At 36.0% G+C, this 13,553-nt stretch overlaps 1 protein-coding gene across 1 annotated transcript in view; it reads right to left on the reverse strand.

Moving 5' to 3' along the window:
- Nucleotides 1–6,225: 6,225 nt before the first annotated feature.
- The window catches only part of LOC140145885 (pancreatic lipase-related protein 2-like), a 30,409-nt gene continuing 23,081 nt past the window's right edge, over nt 6,226–13,553 (reverse strand). The window contains exon 6 of the mRNA XM_072167588.1: nt 6,226–10,311. Within this exon, the coding sequence (XP_072023689.1) occupies nt 9,820–10,311 (492 nt within the window). The 3' untranslated portion in view covers nt 6,226–9,819. The remainder of the gene's footprint in view (nt 10,312–13,553) is intronic.

Here is a 13,553-nt window from a genome sequence, read left to right on the forward strand (position 1 = left end):
GTTACAAAACTTTATTTTCTAGAACCTATTTAGAATAATTTAAATGTAGCTTTTACCGTTTTTTTGTGGCATCCTTCAGAAGTGAGCGGTCCGATACCAATATTTTCGGTCAAATCTCCATTCAATTAATACGGGGAGTTGGCTAGCTATGCCTTGCCCTCACTCATATTTTACAAAAGTGCGACCATTTCTGAACATCTAACCTAGCTGTAATTTTAGGTCATGTTAGAGAAATATATTTGCTAGAAGTTTTGGAGAATAAATAAAATATTGGCTGGTTATTTTTCACACAGTGATGTTAACTAGGCAAGTGTCCATTCTCCCAACATACATCATTTGTTGAGGTCACACGTCAATGGTGAGAGCACTGTGTATTGTGTATAGGAAAACGGACAGTAACTGCAGTATGGTCTTATTACAATTCTTGCATGGGATTTCATAGACGCAGTCCGAGGTTTGTGATATGTCCCGTTTGTCCTTAGGGTGAACTAAAATATTGCGAACTGTTTTATGTGGTTTGAAGGCTGTCGCTACATCGTGCTTGTTGAAAATCCTCCTAACTTTGTGTGATAATCCTTCCACAAAAGGAACCACGACCAACCGACTTATCATGTTCGTGTCGCTTTTCTTTTTAGACTTTTTCTGCTGACTGGTCTTGTCCTTGCGTGTCTTGTTGAAAGCCCAATCAGGGTATCCGCATTGTTTCAGCGCATGTTTAATTTTACCCTCTTCGATTGCCTTGTCCGCTGGTTCTGTGACTACTTTTTCTTTCCTGTCCATGAGCGTATTCACAACACTGATTTTATGTTCTAATGGATGGTGAGATGTGAAATGCAAGTACTGGTCCGTATGAGTCTTTTTCCGGTACACAAGTAACTTGATTGAGCCGTCTTCTTTGCGAGTAATGAGGGTATATATCTAAGAAGGGAATTTGACCTCCTTCTTCTGTCTCATGAGTAAACTTGATGTTCCCTGTAATGTCAATTTGATTGATGTGGTCTGTTAATTCGGGCGCGGCCCCCTTGATGATAATTTGTAACACGTCGTCGACGTAACGTTTCCACATTCTAGGCTTGCATGTGATGGGGGCTGTAGCTACTGCTTGTTGTTCCAGCCATTCCATGTATAAATTAGCTACAATTAATGGGACTCACCGGTGAACCCATTATATTTATGATTTTAATGCTACGCGACAATTTCTTCAATTTTTTTCGTTTATTTATTTATTTATTTATTTATTTATTTATTTATTTATTTATTTATTTATGTAAATAATTTGATATATTACAAAGGGGTATTTGAGCAATTTGAAATTTTGACCCCCGTATAATCCTATGGGGTCATTTTGAACCCATCCCCTCCCAAATTGCCAAACGCACAACACCTATGAGTTTGCATCATACATAATGATCAGTACGTCCATCATGAGTGAACACCGGCTGGTCACTACATTCATTTGGGAATGTGTATGGACTAGCTTGATTCACCATGCATCCACAACATGATAATGTGTGCACATGCTACATTATATACACTTGTAGACATTATGTGATGCGATCAAGCACAATCAGTCGGAACTCGGAAATATTGATTCTGAGATAGAGCCAAACAAAGGAAATATTTCCTTTTGTTTCCTCCTGTTTTGGAAACTCTTTAATTGCTTTTATCTTTGGAATTCATTGCTCAATGTCAGTGGGGTTTTAATGCAGCTTTGTAAATGCTTTTTACTATGTGACCGTCCACGGCGAATGAGCCGTAAATTCCTCCCCCGGTCAATTTTGTTTTATTTCGTGTTTAAAAATAACCATCATAAACTTTAAAATGGTATATCATTTGACTTCAAACGATATCCAGAAGCGGGGTTATGGTTTGTTAAACTTTGCTCCTTCAACAAAATTATAGCTTTTTACGTTTTTACATGTGTCTCTTTTTCCACATTGTTGGCAATAAATATCAAACAGTCATAATTGGCGGTCATTTCAAATCATCCCCAAGTCAACGAGGTTTAAGAAAGTTCTCTCATTGTTAATTGTTGGTTATGCATACCTGTACAAAATACAATGCCTGGTAACCCACCACTTGAACAGGATTTAGCAATATAAGCAATCAAAGACCAGAGCTATTAAAAGTTCTATAGCCATCTAAGGTAGAAGCTTATTATCCACTTCAACAATAGGATTATTGATTAGTTTTTGACTATCGAAATGAGACGGATGTCGGGCCAGCTTAAGTTACCGATGAATATGACCTTCGTACACATTTTACACCGTAACTCAGAATACAATTTAGGGAATTTACGGCTCATTTGTGCTGCCGGGTCACCTATAAGAAACTGAAAATTTAATATTTCCGAGTTCCGACTGATTTTGCTTGATCGCATCACATATGTTGTTGTTGGTGTATAAGTAATGGGCCTTGCAATTGAAATGCCTCAAGCTTCTAATCCGATAAGCTGATGATCTATTTGTTTTCATGAATTGGAAGACATTTTTTGATGTATTACTGAGCTCAAACATCAGAAATTACTGGAGCGTGAGGTCAGCATAGTATTTTATTAACAGAAGGTATTCTCCAATCTGAATACGATGAATATCCTGATATCAAATAATCTTCAATTTTTAAAATTCATGATATAATACAAATTTTATGGAAAATTATTACAAATTGAAATTTTTGACATTTAAAAGTAATCGAAGTAAAATTTATAAATCTAATGATATTTACTTAAAGTGTATGTAGCTGAGAGGAAAAGTCGACGATTATTTGAAAATTGTGATCTTTCGTATTGAAGATCTAGATTTTTTCCCCAAAACATCTAAAAAAATTGAGGTCTTTTGGGGAAAAATGTGTATCTTCAATACAAAATGTCCAAATTTTCAAATGATTGTCGGCTTTTCCTCCCAGCTATATACACTTTAAGTACATATCAATAGATTTATAAATTTTGATAAAATTTGATGTCCGTCTTAAAAACGGAATAAACCAAAATATGACAGAATATTGCTCATCTATTTTAAGTTTCAAACTAAATATAATACAATGTTTTCAGTTTAATCCGTTCAAAAAAATTAAAAATCTTAATTAGTATAAAGCTTGATACTATAAAAATCTTTAATTGACGTCCGTCTTAAAAACGGAATAAACAAAAAAATATTATAGAAAGTTCATCATTTACTTAAAGATTTCCGAATAATATAACAATGATTAGGTTAAAATCTTCAACGAAATACTAATAATATATAATTGATGTATTTTCAGAATACGAAATAAATCAAAATATGAGAGAATGTCATACTTATTTTGTCAGTTTGAAAATAAATGTGGTTATCCACAGCGCTTTATAGTCCAAACAAGATTCTATTTGTTTTGAAACTTAAAAACATTTGAGCAACACGGTTTGGTTTATTTCGTTTTCATGACACTATATATATATACTAATCGTGTTTCACCACCCGTCCCTATACTTTTGTACATACCTTTACTGCAGATAGTATAGGGTACAGGTGGTGAAACACGATTAGTATTATAGTATCGTCAAAACGGAATGAACCAAAATATGACAATATTGCTCAAAGTGTTTTTAAGTTTCAACATAAAATAAAATCTTGTTTTGACTTTAAATCCATTTAATAATATTATGAAACACGACAAGTATAGAGCTTGGTAATATCCCAGACACTATACTAATCATGTTTGGCCACCCGTCCCCTATACTCTCTGTGTTAAACCTCTGTACAAAGGTATAGGGACGGGCACAGTGTCATTGCCCCGATATCTTCATGGCAGAAATCGCCATGGTAGGTTGAATCCACCGCCACGCATAGCCATTTTATATCGACCTGTTTAATAGTTTTGTGTTGCATCATGGGCCGAAGGACATCTGACTAAGGCTACTGACAATAGCCCCGATTAGCCCGGTTACTGTCCTCGCTGTGTGTTAGTCGAGCATAGTACACCATAGGTCATATGGTTTTAGACTACCTTCACGATTGGCCTATACACTGCGCTATATAATTCGGCACATATAAAATCAGAATTATTGTCAGTTTTTGACTCAAGACGCAAGCTAGTATCTCATCCGTATCATATCCGTTTGGTCATTTGTATTAAAGCTATATTGTTATATTTACATTAAAAATAGATAGTATAAGCATGGAGGTATATAAATAAATGGAGGATGATCCAGCCAAGCCTCTTTTGTACTACGTTGGTTATGACCAATTATTGTTGAATAGGCAATTTCAGGTTTATATTGATTATGCTAAGCTGATTACATTGTGAAGTCTGTTTCACTGGCCATTGATTTCAATGGGGTAAAATGAAGTTTATACTTATTGGAAATTAAGTGCTCATGTTTCATAAAAGTTTGATATCAAAATCTCATTTTCGCCAAAAAATTGAGTGCTTAAATTGCATCAAGAAATCAGTCTTTTGAAAAAAGAAACACCTTATCTGTTGTCATCTTGTGACTCCTACATTTTGGTCATGAAAAATTGAATTAGGCCTATGACTTTTTTTCCAAAAGTTATGACCCCCCGGTATATTTGGAACCCCTCCTCCAAAGAAAATGATAGCCTCCTAATAATATTAATAATCATTTAGGCCTAAATACTGCTAATTATTTATTATACAATGAGAAGTTTAATGATGATGATTTAGGCGGCCTATACGATTTCATGACAATACAGAATTAAAAGTTTAAAAACAATAACATGACATATCCGTCATGGCACTCAATCAATTTGACCCGAAGCTTCAACCAAAATCACGATTATCATACACTAAACTATGAGAAACTGTTTAAACAAAGTATATAGGGCCTATACATTCCATATATCAATTTCTCTCTAGAAAAGATTGTCTGATCATCACTTTTGCTTGAATTCCGAAGTACTTCCGGTAAATTTTTCTCGCTCGTAACTCAAATGGCCCAAATTGGCCCAACATAATTGTTTCACAATTGGAAGGTAAAAACGTTTTGCTTTCATTTGCACTATATTTGAACTCCTCAGACCCCCTTAAAAGCTTGATATATGAACATGAAAACTAAGTATATTTGTCAAGTTACGGCACAACTAGTGTAGAAAACAGTTTCATAACTTGAGAACAGAACATCCGAATTTCTTCGGGTTTTCGCACGATCATACATTGAAACTATAAGCTATCAAAACTGGTGACTTTGAACTAGCTGATTGACTAGCTGACGTCATTATACAGTCTCTTTTACAAGGCTTCCGGTACGGGTCATTGTAGGGTCAATTCCTATGAGGAAATTTTGGGAGTGATAATCAATGAACCATGGTAGAGGCTCATAACCATCGTGGATATCAATAGCTTGGCTGAAGTGGCTGGTCAATTCAAGTTTGGTGACTCATTGAATAGAGGTAACGGGATAATCTCCACTTAGGAGATTAGAATTCTGGCGATCATTCTCCATTTATTTATATACCTCCATGGTATAAGTATTTGCCATAAAATGTTAGCTTTGATTATCAGATTTGTCTACTTTTAATTTTGAGCCGCCCAACTGTGGTAAAGCAAAGAAAATTGGAATTTACTACCAGCGCCGATGTCGCCAATGCATGTCACTCGGTCGGTCGCTCTACGGCACCATCCTTTGATGTGTACGTGCCACCGTCCCATACGCCATGAACGTACTGTGTTATGAACATCGCGTATGTGTTCGACTAATATTTCCATTGTAATAATTAAACGACGGTTCCTGCGTTTTATTCAAAATCTCGGACAAAACTACTGGAGTCTTGATTTTTGCAATATTAGTATGTTAGTTTAATAAAGTACAATATAATCGTATAAAAATAGAATTTTGAAAAATATTGAGGGCGTCCTCCTCAGCAAATGTTACAATATGGCTTTAAATAGGAAGTCCCGCCAGAGCAGTTCTTCTGGGGTGAACCAAACCTGCCTGGTTATCAAATTAATCAGTGACAAGGTTATCTCTGAATTTGATAGATGCTAATTGATGCAATAACATTAAAACATCAATTAGCACACTGTTAAATTCATAGATAACCTTGTCAAAGATTAATTTGATAACCAGGCAGGTTTGGTTTGACCCAGAAGAACTACTCTGGCGGGGCTTCCTCTTTAGGTGACCACCCTGGGGGGTGGTTATAAACGTTTATTTCTGTGTTTACTAGAGTCAGCAGGTATTTATTGCACAGATTACTTAGCGATACAACAAAGGTCAATTCACACCAAAAGTTAGATATTTTGCATCATATATTTATTAGAAATGTTTGTGCGTTATTTCGTCTATTGGGTTATTCCAGTTGAAATCTACACCATCCCGACACGTTCTTAATCTCCCCCAGGAATATCCCACACAGATAGTGTGAATTTCAAATGGGGCTACCTGAATGGGTGATTCCATTTGAAAGCTATACACCCTCTGCGTGGAAGATGCACGTCTTTCATCTAGGAGGTGTATGGATTTCAACACCAATAGCCCATTCCATAATTTAACATATCGCGATATACCAATAGCTTGCTAAAAATAAAAAGCCTTGATTATATATTTATAAAATTCACCTTTTTCGTTAAGCCCGTAAGTCTTTGATAACCATACATTAGGTCACGTCGATGCGCACATCGTTAGCAATATGCGGACCTACGTAGGCTTCAAAACGCAAAGGCTACTGTGACGTGTCATGTCAAAAGGAGACACTTTTGGGCAGGGTATCAATTTTGAGGTTTTTACATATCTTAAATAAAGATATATTTTGATCCACAACGCCGTTTTCCCCAGTGAAATCGGACATTCCTAAGCAAAGATATCGAGTTCGTAAGTTATGGTATTATAAAATTGGAAATTGAGATATCGGCCTTTAAAAATATTATTGACAACGTTGAGAGTAGGAAATACCTTGAAAAATGTCTCAAAAAATACAAGATGCCAGTTATATTCCGGTCTGAAACTATCAGACAATAATTTAAACATTAATAACATCACAAATTTGCAGCAAACCCAAATTGTGAAAAATCACCCCCGGGCAGATATTTGGCTATTTCTCCATTTACGATCCTGCCCAAAAGTGTCTCCTTTTGACATGACACGTATGTGCTTATCATTATTATATTAACTGTGTTAATTTACAAAATTTACATCAAATTCGTGAGCAAGTGTACTGTTGTGATTTGGTCATAGTGATGAATCCATATAATTATAATACCACCATGGATTATATTGCCCGATGAGGGCGACATCATTTAAATACTTCCCAACGCCCACATGTAAACTAGGTAGCCAGCGTAATGTTGTCAGCACACAAGTCAAAGTCACCTGTATATTGCATTAGGTTTATATTTGAATTTTAACAGTTTAAACTGCAATTTCACTCACCAGTTGATAAGATAAATCATTATGATATCATATAATGTGACGAATCCTCCGTATTAAGTAAAGGTCATAGGTACTATACTGTGTCAGTTTCAAACATGTGCATGCAGTCATAGAGACAACACTTTGCAAAAGGATTACCGGAAGTTCTTTTAAAAATCATCCTCGTTAATGACGCAAATCAGTGGGGTATTATAGTTTGACATGTGACTGTCAGGTGTTATTACGTCACTCTGAATTTTCAACTTGTCCTCTTTTACTCTGATATGAATCATTTCTCATGAGCACAAACCAAGCAGACAACACGAATGTAATCGAGCCGTCAAATTGAGAAAAATGATATTCTATAAAAATGAGTGTATTGGTGCAAATTTGTTATCAAATCATATATAAATGCCTATTTGATCCATCCATGACTATTTCAGTTGAAATTTTGATCTTCGCTTTGTAATTAGACAATTTTGAGGTTTTTTAGACATACGAATATGCTCGATAATATAGTAATGTGGTTCAGGTCTGCGCAATTACAAAAATTGCTTTATAGCTGTGAAAATTGCATTTGAATGGCTCCCATTTTACATGTCCACAAAATTGGTGGAAAACAAATATGGATTTTTGGTTCAAAAGAATTCGGGACAAACGTTGAATACATGCTTCGGTGCGGTAGGTATCGGTACATTTGTAAGCTTGTAGCCAATAAGTGCTATTCAGAATTTGAGGCAGTATGGTACAAACCAGTGTATTGGTGAGAAATCAAAACACTTGTCGCTATTGACTATAGTGTAATTGCATGCTCGGCTTAAAGAGGAAAAAGAAGTACAACATAATTTACAACAATAGCATAATTCGTCATCCTCATATAATAGCCCCTGTAATGACCAATTTGGGATTTTTGCCTAAATCTGCTCTTTATTATGAGAGACACATGCGGTAACATGCGTAATCACAGATATCTCTGGCGTAATTCACACGCTCACGCTAAGCAGTGCAGCCTAATCAGCAGACAAAATAATTGCCTAAAGTCAAAAAATGACTTACACAATAACTTTTTCTCAAAAATAGTTATTGACAAATAATAATTGTTACCTAAATTAGCGCTTCATTATGAGAGAAACCAGCGGTAAAAATACCTGATTCACACACTCACTTTAATAATGGCGTAAGTCAAGAAAGCATTTTTTGTTTTTTCATTTTACCTCAAATTTTGTAATTATGACGTTAGGCAATTGACCTTTTCGGTAAATCCCATAAGCCATTGCGAGTACACATGAGAAGTCATCATTTGACGTCACGCCGATCTGCGCTGATGTGCACATCATTTATCGAACATCGTTACTGCGCATTGCAAGTCGGCGTGATGTCAAATGACGACAGCTCAGGTGTACTCGCAAAGGCTTATGGGATTTACCGAATTGTTCATTATTTATTAGGGTGACGACATCATCCACAAAACATCAGAAGGTTGTCTTTGACACGTACAATCAACGCAACGTGCTTTACCTTCCTTATAAAAATACAATAGACAATAGATTCATTATCAAATTACTTTATATATATATATATACTTTATATATACTTTAATGATACATTATATTGTTATTTATAGTAATTAATATAATTCTCAGAACTATATAATTTTTAATCAGCGCCACTCTGTTATAGAATTTAAATGGCTATTGCACATCCATTTGAAAGTTTAATGAATAAATTAGTTATCTGTGGTGTGCCGGACAAATTTCCAGGGTGGGGAAAATTGCAAAATCATCCTGCTGATCGTTCTCATATTTTCACAGAAAAATGTCTATAAACTAATGGCTTAATACAGGGACAAATCCATTTGTGTTGGATTACAGATTTTTCACGGATTTTCAACCGATTATAGATTTTTGTCTCCTAGTGTTTGAATTTCCATTCCAACCATGATGTGCTGTTTGGCAGTAAATGGAGGGTGAAAGCAATCTACAAAAAGAGTAAGACTACGATTCATAAACACATTTCATTTATACGAGTGGATATTCATACGTAGTGGTAGATAAAATGAATTAAAGTTTTAACTTCAACACTACACTATTTTTCGCTCACCTGGAACGTTTTCACTAGTCCGACTAGCGTAGCGTCTTCAGCAGATGGTGACGCTGCGATGATATGACGTGACGTTATCAGTGAGGAATATCCTGATTGTAGACAAGATATCATCACAGCATGCATCACCATCTGCTGAAGACGCTAGTCGGACTAGTGAAAACGTTCCAGGTGAGCGAAAAATAGTGTAGTGTTGAAGTTAAAACTTTAATTCACATTTCGTTTAGATCGATTCTTATCATCAACCCTTAAAATATTGAAATATTTCAATTGTTCAACTTTCGCATTGCACCTCAGTGAATAATTTGCTGCTCACTTAATTACGAAAACAAAAATTTCTAAACATGTAGGTCTACAGTTTATTTTAAGCTAATATTTTAAAGTAGCCGAGCTAATAAACCTACAATAAACATTGTAAAACTAATTGTAAATGTCATTTGGTGCCTAACTCCACTACTTCCCATTTCTTGGAATAACTTATTCGCATTACCTCGGTTACCTCCTGGTAACGGTTTACCATTATTAAACCAAGTTGCTTTACCGGGTTTACCACTACCCGGTGATGGATTGACTTTACCAGGATAACTAGGTTTAGTGTTTTTCATATTATCGGTGCAATATGGAGGCTTATCCGTAGTAGTGAGACAATAGTCGCCCTTCCTTGTTTCACGAGGGTTGAAGGCATTAAAGCCCATTGGTGGACAGCCACTGACGCCGCAAGGTGCACCGTCGCAGCGTGTCGTCTGGAATTGGCAATCTGTCCAGACACTTGCCCGGAAGAGACTTTTGGCTCTCAGATGGCTGCAGATTGCGCTGTTACAACCTGGTTGCATACGCCCTCCATTGGGGAAGAAATCAATGTGGCCGATCTGAAATAGGGAAAAATTAGACAAAGTGAGTCATGGTATTGGAAAGGAACAAATAAGTCTATGCGGTCTTACTGGGTTATTCCATGTGAAATCCATACTCCCCCTATGAAAGACATGACCTTATATCTTCCACACTGGGAGTGTGAATGTCAAATAGGGTTACCAGAATGAGTGACTCCATATATGAAGTCTACACCTCTGTGTGGGAGATTAAGGTCATGTCTTCCTTTAGGGATATATGGATTTCAACTGGAATAGCCCAAAGCAGTATTGTATATAAAAATAAGGCATATCCTGACTTTTGATTTGGGAATTTATTTAACCAGTTTAGTCACAAACTAATATACAATATCTAGACGGAAACACACCTATATACGTTCGAAAACTGGGATACATGGTGGCAGACCAAAAAACAACATTTTATCAATGCAAACCGTGAATGATGACAACAGCCTTAAACAGACTAGACTAGGATTACTGATGACAAGTGCATGGCGCGACAGTATAAACAGGATGACATATGTGACCGCACACCACGAATGAGCCGTAAATTGTATTCTGAGTTACAGTGTAAAATGTGCATGAAGGTCGTATTCATATGTACCTCAAGTTAGTGCTATATGTATCTCATTTTGATAGCGCTAGTCAAACACCTTTTAAACAAATCAATAATCCTATTGATGAAGAGGATAATAAGCTTCTACATAATGTCCATAGAATTCTTAAATATCTCTATAGTCTTTGTTTGCTTTGGCTAGATCCTGTTCAAGTGGTGGGTTACCAGGCATTGTACTATTTGGTCTAGGTATGTATAACCAACGATTAACAATGAGAGGACTTTCCTGAACCTCGGTGACTTGAGGATGATTTGAAATGACCGCCAATTATGACTGGTATTTATTACCAGCAATGTGGGAAAAGAGACACATGTAGAACCGAAAAAGGTATACCATTTTGTTGAAGGAGCAAAGTTCAACAAACCATAACCATGCTTCTGGATATCGTTTGAAGTCTAAACACGAAATAAGACAACATTTACCGGGCGTAATTTACGGCTCATTCGTGGTGTACGGTCACATATGATAGATGACTACAAAAAAACTGCAAAAAGGGAAAGCCGGACCAATTCTTGAAAATGACCTTACTATTCAATTCGCATACCCTTAATATAACCTTACTCCGTTATACCCAGGGAACCAGGGGCTATTTTAACGTGTCTCACTGTCACGTTCGTGCCGAGATAAAATATTCGTGCAGTGACAATTAACAATCGGTGTAGATATGCTTTAATAGTAGACAATAGTAGAGGCTTTCTTACGGTCACATTCAGGTAAAAAATTTTATTTTTGAAACGCACTCTACTTCATCAACACTTTTTATCTCATTTGCACGAACGTGACAGTGAGACACTTTAAAATAGCCCCTGCAGGGAACTATTACAACATACAGTTGCGACGCGTCGTAATTAGAAACATATCATAAGTCTAAGTACTAATCTAAGAGTTGCGAAGTGATGAGGAATTACGACGCTTCGTAACAATTAATGAAGTCGACGCCTCGGCTGGAATTCAACCTGCTATTACGCATCCCTTTCCTGAAGGATAACTCTAGCTAACCTTTCTGCATCGAAAATCTAAATCAAAGTCTCTAAAGATATTCTTTCTTGAAGTATATACATTTGCTCGATCTCAACTATGGCACAAAGAGCGATAATATTCATTAGCAACTTCAAAGCAAAGTATTTTTTTATCTTTTTGGCCTGATTAGAGTTAGCTGAGCCAATGACTACACGAACGTTCACGCTTACAGTTTTCTGATTCGCTAATTTCGGATTGATTGGAGTTAGCCGAGCCAAAACGCATCAACGGCTGGAAGGGCCACTTATAAGAAAACTCTATACCGTATCTTTATATAGATTGCCAAGCTTGAAAGTCGGCTAATAATTTATAAAGAGAACATGATTGTTGTTCAAATTCAAATATCATGGTACAGGTCATTCAGCTACATTTTTTTACAAACTACACTGAGCCAACTTCACCATAAGCCACCGGCTATGGATGGAGTGTCTGTTTTATTTTAGTCCTAGTTACAAACCAAGTCTGAAACAATTTTTGCAAGTTATATTTGGATAAGACATCGGAGATCCGGTTCATGCCCCTATCCTTGGTTCATATGAAGTCATTTATTTTTAGGAAATGTTTTGACTGATTATACGGGAAGTTGAAATTGACCTAGACAGTATTGAATAATTATAAATCTTACTTTTCCCAATTTTTCTTTGTAGGAGAAATAAAGGAAATACAGTCATTGACATACTCTGAGAAAATATGCTCCGCATGATGTGGTTTGGACTGTCTATATCCTGGGGGGTTCTCAAGTTTGGTTTTGGTAGAGACGTGCCGCTGAGAATTTGAAAGTGGACCTATATACCAATTTTTCAAGAAATTTGGACCCATTGATATACCAAAAGTCAAAATTTTCTGCCGAATTTAACCCAAATAGTCTTAGTTTTTACAAAATTTTGGGGAAAATTACAATTTTGGCTAGATTAAGGAAAAATTGGGCTATTTTTCGAAAAAAATTGAGAAAATTTTGAAAAAAGGACCCATTCATATACCAAAATAGGCTTTGAAAAAGGGGTCATTGTTATACCAAAAGACTGAAAATGCTACCCATATTTGCGGCACGTCCCCGTATGGTCATTTGTACTGAGAACCCCCCCCCCCGGGGTCTATACAGGGATTTGAATGAATACAAATTAAGCTTTAGTTTGTGTTCGTCGTGACAATATGTTTTACATCTGAGCTGAACTGCGAAGTATATATATATTAATGTTAAATTAGAAATTGAACAATTGAATTTCAAGTCAATATTAAGATTATGTACAATGTCCGCGTATAGCCAATACATGTCCCCTTATAACGTCCTAACCTTCAACTTTCGTTCATTATATAAGCTATAATTATAACTTTGAACATTTCAATATTAGTATCAATCAGTATAGTCTCCTGTCTCGCCGTGTATGTCTGAAACTTTAATAGCTACAGGCATATTAATCCTAACTGTTGTCATTATTTATACTTTCAGTATAATGTATTCATGTACCAAAATTCTAACAATCGCTCTCTGTTGGTGGTATTTTGCTGGAGATTCGCATTGATATATCGCGTGTAAAATAGCTAGTATATAAAATGAATATACTTTTGTGATGTGAAAGAGTTGGATTAGGGCGTTGGCGTTCA

This window comes from Amphiura filiformis, chromosome 2, assembly GCF_039555335.1.
Source record: "Amphiura filiformis chromosome 2, Afil_fr2py, whole genome shotgun sequence".
In the NCBI taxonomy this organism is placed as follows: domain Eukaryota; kingdom Metazoa; phylum Echinodermata; class Ophiuroidea; order Amphilepidida; family Amphiuridae; genus Amphiura; species Amphiura filiformis.